The sequence below is a fragment of the Alexandromys fortis genome, unplaced genomic scaffold, assembly GCF_014885135.2.
Source record: "Alexandromys fortis isolate MF-2015 unplaced genomic scaffold, M_Fortis_MF-2015_v1.1 scaffold_184, whole genome shotgun sequence".
NCBI classification, from domain to species: domain Eukaryota; kingdom Metazoa; phylum Chordata; class Mammalia; order Rodentia; family Cricetidae; genus Alexandromys; species Alexandromys fortis.
In genome coordinates, this window is record NW_026068125.1 from 3,437,672 (window position 1) to 3,442,887 (window position 5,216).

General features: G+C 43.0%; 1 protein-coding gene across 2 annotated transcripts in view; it reads right to left on the reverse strand.

Moving 5' to 3' along the window:
* Window positions 1-2,486, reverse strand: part of Tubgcp5 (tubulin gamma complex component 5) — a 23,648-nt gene extending 21,162 nt beyond the window's left edge. Inside the window, exons 1-3 of one of the 2 annotated variants that reach the window (XM_050125763.1) lie at window positions 2,187-2,470; window positions 1,421-1,609; window positions 390-572 (exon numbers count right to left, since the gene is read on the reverse strand). In XM_050125763.1, coding sequence (XP_049981720.1) covers window positions 390-572; window positions 1,421-1,609; window positions 2,187-2,296 — 482 coding nt within the window. In that variant the 5' untranslated portion in view covers window positions 2,297-2,470. Of the gene's footprint in view, window positions 1-389; window positions 573-1,420; window positions 1,610-2,186 lie in introns of both variants that reach the window. The other variant, XM_050125764.1, reaches the window with a different exon arrangement.
* Between the last annotated feature and the right edge of the window lie 2,730 nt (window positions 2,487-5,216).

The window sequence follows — 5,216 nt, forward strand, 5'->3', positions numbered from 1 at the left end:
TGAAGATAAAATACACGTAGTGAAGTCTTCCATATGTGTGGCTTGATCTTTAGAAAGTGAGAGCTAATTTGGGAGAGTCTGGAAAGCTAGGAGGTGGGCTCAGCAGGAACAAGCTGTTCACTGACATGTCCTAAGGAGTATGTTATCCTTGGTGCTGTTTCCTATCCTCCCCACTATGGTATTATTATATTCCTTTGTCCAGGACAAAAATTGCTCTGCTTAGCTACATCCTCCCTGCCATGAAACACACAAGTCTTTCAATCTGTGAGCTGAAATAAACTACCCTGGACTTGCTTCTGTAAGGTATTTTGGTCACTGGTAATTTAGCTGATTTCTTGGCAAATGGTTCACTTTATACTTCTTAAAGTGAGAGGTCCCCCCATAGTTACCGTAAACTATCTTCAGGATAGCGCTGTCCTACCGCTTCTTGGAGCTGGACATTCAGAAGAGACACATTCTGCCAGGTTTCCTTTTCTCTTATTTTATCGAAAATTGAAGTATAGAAATCATACATGGTATCTCCACCTTCCATCAAGAAAAAATTCCTCATGGCCTGCAAATATTCCACCAACCTTGAAAAGAAAGACACGGAAGAGCACACAAGTATATCTCTGCCTGGGCTGGTTATAAGAAAGCAAAGTGAGCAAGCCTATAAGAAGTGTTCTTCTGTGGTCTTTGCTCCAGAAGCTCCTGACTCCAGGTTTCTGCCTTGACTTCCTTCCCAGAGGGATGAACTATTGTTATCTTATGTATATTTCATGTGTGAGCACACTGCATGTGCACTTGAACAACAGAAAACAGCATCACATGCTATTACACATGGTTGTGAGCCACTGTGTGGTTACTGGGAACTGAACTCAGGGTCTCTGGAAAGGCAGCCAGGGCTCTTAACCGCTGAGCCATCTCTCCAGCCCCCTCAATGATGAATTCTAAGTGTAAGCCAAATAAATCCTGTCCTCCCTAGTTGCTTCTGCTCACTGTTTTTATCACAGCAAGAGAAAGAAAATGAGGACACTTAATCTTATGAGCTTTATGGAGATTGCACATGAACAAGAGTAAGTCAGTTAGAGCTAGTCATCTACTAGAAGTAGGTTTATGTTTTTCTCGAGAGGACAGTTTATGCATATGTTTTGAGGGTTTCTTTTATTCTTCTGGTGTGTCTCTTGACACAGATTCTCACATAATGAATTAGTTACAACATACTTAAACCTTGATGGCTAACTGTTCTTTAAAAAGGAAGACTGTTAACTGCATCTCCATCCTCTAATTGAAATAGACTTTAACACTCAATCTAGTACTTGACTCTCAGTACCAAAAACAAATAAACACAAAACCAAAAAGAAAGATAGAAAGGAAATATGAGGGAAGCAGAGGGAAAACATCCACTGATCACTTCAAGAGCTAAATTACTTCTTTTTACCTGAAATCTCTTTTTAAGGTTTGCATGAGGTTTCCACAGCAATGCAGATACTGTCTCTCAATGTGAGGGTAGAGGCAAGACCTTAGTGTTAATTCAAAAGTCTGGCACGTCACAGACTCTGATGATCTATCCACACAAATGTCACCACCAGCAAACTTCTCATGAAAATCGCTCTGCTCCAAATACAACCTTCAATATTAAAACATGAATGAGCATTGATTGTGTGAGCTGCTGTTGACAGAATTCTAATAAACCAAACCTAGAACCCCATTTTCACCTTTAGTTTTAGATTATCAGTTATTACAGAACGAAATCTTTCCCCCAGCACATCCTTTCTGGGTCAGTGCTGGATTAGCCCTTCCGATAGTGCTCAGACATGAAGTCACAAGGGCAGTGTGGCTCATTCTAGTCCTAGAAGGATTCTAAGGCCCTTTGTGTGTGTGTGTGTGTGTGTGTGTGTGTGTGTGTATGTGTGTGTAATACAGGAGACAGTGCAGAGCCTGTCCCGACTTTCAGCAGCATGTTCTAGGTGAGCTATGATATTCCTAGGGGCAGGGTACAGAGATGTCAGCTGGGTGACATCTGGACACGTCCATTAACGAGGACTATATAGCTGGCACAGGTGAACACATCACCCATCTGTTAGCAATGAAAAGGGTTTGTTTCTGAGACGGAAAGACCCAGCTGGCAGAAATAATGACAACCACTCACTCTGCACTACTCAAAGCTTATCTTAGTCCCTGCAAACAAGGTATGCATGTATCACCTCGCAAAGTTGATGGCCAGCAGTGGGTCGTGAGCATCGTCTAGCTCCAGATGCCTTTCAGCAATGGACTGCATCTTTATTAGGTTCTCTTTGGATGTCTGCTGTTCCATAAGAATGTGTGGAGTGGAATCTTCTCTATGTTGAAGACGCAACTGTATAGATTCCAGAAAGAGGGTATATAAGCTTTTTCTTTCTGCATCTGAAATACAAACACATGATGGATATTGTTCTCAAAAGCAGTCTAGATATGTCTCAAGGCTGGAGGGATGAGCGCTGAGTGCTCCCACTGCTCCTGCAGAGGGTCAGTTTGGTTCCCGGTGACAACATCAGAATGCTCACAAAAGCCTGTTAATTCAGCTGCAGAGCATCTGCCACCCTCTCCTGTCCTCCCGCACCACCCTTACTCACAAAGGCTCACACAAACATATAAAGTTGGGGGTGGAGATGAAGAAGAGACTCAGGGGCTAAGAAAGCATATTGCTCCTGCAAAGGACCGGAGTTTGGTTCCCAGCACCTGCTTCAAGTGGCTCACACTGCCTGTGACTCCAGCTTCAGGAAATCCAATGCCCAATCTGGCCTTCATATACATACATGTCATACAAAATACAAATCCACACACACAAAAAGTCAATGTTAGAAAGAGCTTAAAAGAAGAAGTTTGTAGCATAAGAACAGACAGGAGGACCAATGGAACCGAATAGAAGACCCAGATATCAATCTACACATCTTTGAAAACCTGATTTTTGACACAGAAGCAAAAAAATATCAAATGGAAAAAACAAAGCATATTTAACAAGTGGTGCTGGCATAACTGGATATCAACATGTAGAAGAATGAAAATAGAGCCATATCTATTACCATGCATAAAACTCAAATCCAAATGGATCAAAGACCTCAACATAAAGCCACACTGAACCTTAAAGAAGAGAAAATGGGAAGTACACTTGAACACATTGGCACAGGAGACCGCTTCCTATATAAATACAGTAGCACAGACACTGAGAAAAACAATTAATAAATGGAACCTCCTGAAACTGAAAAGCTTCTGTAAAGCAAAGGACATGGTCAACAAGACAAAACGACAGCCAACAGAATGGTAAAAGATCTCCACTAACCCCACATCAGACAGAGGTCTGATCTCCAAAATATACAAAGAACTCAAGAAATTGGACACCAAAAGAACACATAATCCAATAAAAAAAATGGAGTACAGACCTAAACAGAAAATTCTCAACAGAGGAATCTAAAATGAATGAAAGACACTTAAGGAAATGTTCAACATCCTTAGTTATCAGAGAAATGCAAATCAAAACAATTCTGAGATTCCATCTTACACCTGAAAGAATGACCAAGATCAAAAACACTGATGACAACTTATGCTGGAGAGGTTGTGGGGAAAGAGAACACTTCTGCATTGCTGGGGGGAGTGGAAACTGGTACAGCCACTTTGGACGTCAGTGTGGCGATTTCTCAGAAAATTAGGAAACAACCTTCCTCAAGACCCAGTCATACCACTTTTAGGTATATATCCAAAGGATGCTCAATCATGCCACAAGGACATGTGTTCAATTATGTTCATAGCAGCATTGTTTGTCATAGCCAGAACCTGGAAACAACCTAAATGCCCCTTGACTGAAGAATGGATAAGGAAAATGTGGTACATTTATACAATGGATGAGTACTGCAAAGCAGAAAAAAAAAATCTTAAATTTTGCAGGAAAATGGATGGAGATAGAAAACATTATTTTGAGTGAGGTAACCCAGACACAGAAAGACAATTATCACATGTACTCACTCATAATTTTTTTTTTTTCGAGACAGGGTTTCTCTGCGGCTTTGGAGCCTGTCTTGGAACTAGCTCTGTAGACCAGGCTGGTCTCGAACTCACAGAGATCTGCCTGCCTCTGCCTCCCAAGTGCTGGGATTAAAGGCGTGCGCCCATAAATGGTTTTTAAACATAAAGCAAAGCAAACCAGCCCACAAATCACAATCCCAGAGAACTTAGACAACAATGAGGACACTAAGAGAGACTTACATAGATCTAATCTACATGGGAAGTAGAAAAAGACAAGATATCATGAGTAAATTGGGAGCATGGGGACCTTGGAGAAGGATTGAAGGGGAAAGGGGAAAGGCAGGGAGGGGAGCCGAGAAAAATGCAGAGCTCACATCCAGTACCAGGCAAGTGTGTGCCCGCCCAGCACCCTGGGAACAGAGTACAGGCACCCTCCAATCCCCTAAACTTTCTGGCCATTCAGTGGGGCTTCTCCTGGGCTTCTGGCTTTCTCTATTTATCCCATCCCATCTTGCCCCCAAGCATTCCTTTCCATCCGTGGGGTCCTAAGATCCACACCACCACAGCCTACTTCAGGAAGGAGTAGATCTGAGAGCCAACTCAGTGCTGAGGGGACTTAAGAGAGGGCAGAACAAGATAAACCCCCAAGTACACAGTTGGCCACAGCAAAGATCGGACCAAATTGCCAAGACTCTCCTGACTGCAGCTGAAGGAAGGGATGGCAGGTGCCAATGCAAGAATTCCTCCAACAACCTGAAAAGCAACATGATAACACCAGAATCCAGAGAACATACAACAGGAAGACCTGAACACCACAATTCAGAAGTAGTAGAAGCAATCAGCTTTAAACGTAACATTATGAAAGTGATAGGGACCATTAAACAGGATGTGAAAAACTCCATTAAAGAAATGGATGAGAGCTTTTCCTCTTCCGGGGACGGTGCTTAGAGGCACTCAGGATGGTCCAGCGTTTGACATACCGTCGTAGGCTCTCCTACAACACAGCCTCCAACAAAACTAGGCTGTCTCGAACCCCTGGCAACAGGATTGTTTACCTTTACACCAAGAAGGTTGGAAAAGCACCTAAATCAGCGTGCGGTGTGTGCCCAGGCCGACTTCGAGGGGTTCGTGCTGTGAGACCAAAAGTCCTCATGAGATTGTCGAAGACAAAGAAGCATGTCAGCCGGGCCTATGGTGGCTCCATGTGTGCCAAGTGTGTCCGTGACAGGATCAAG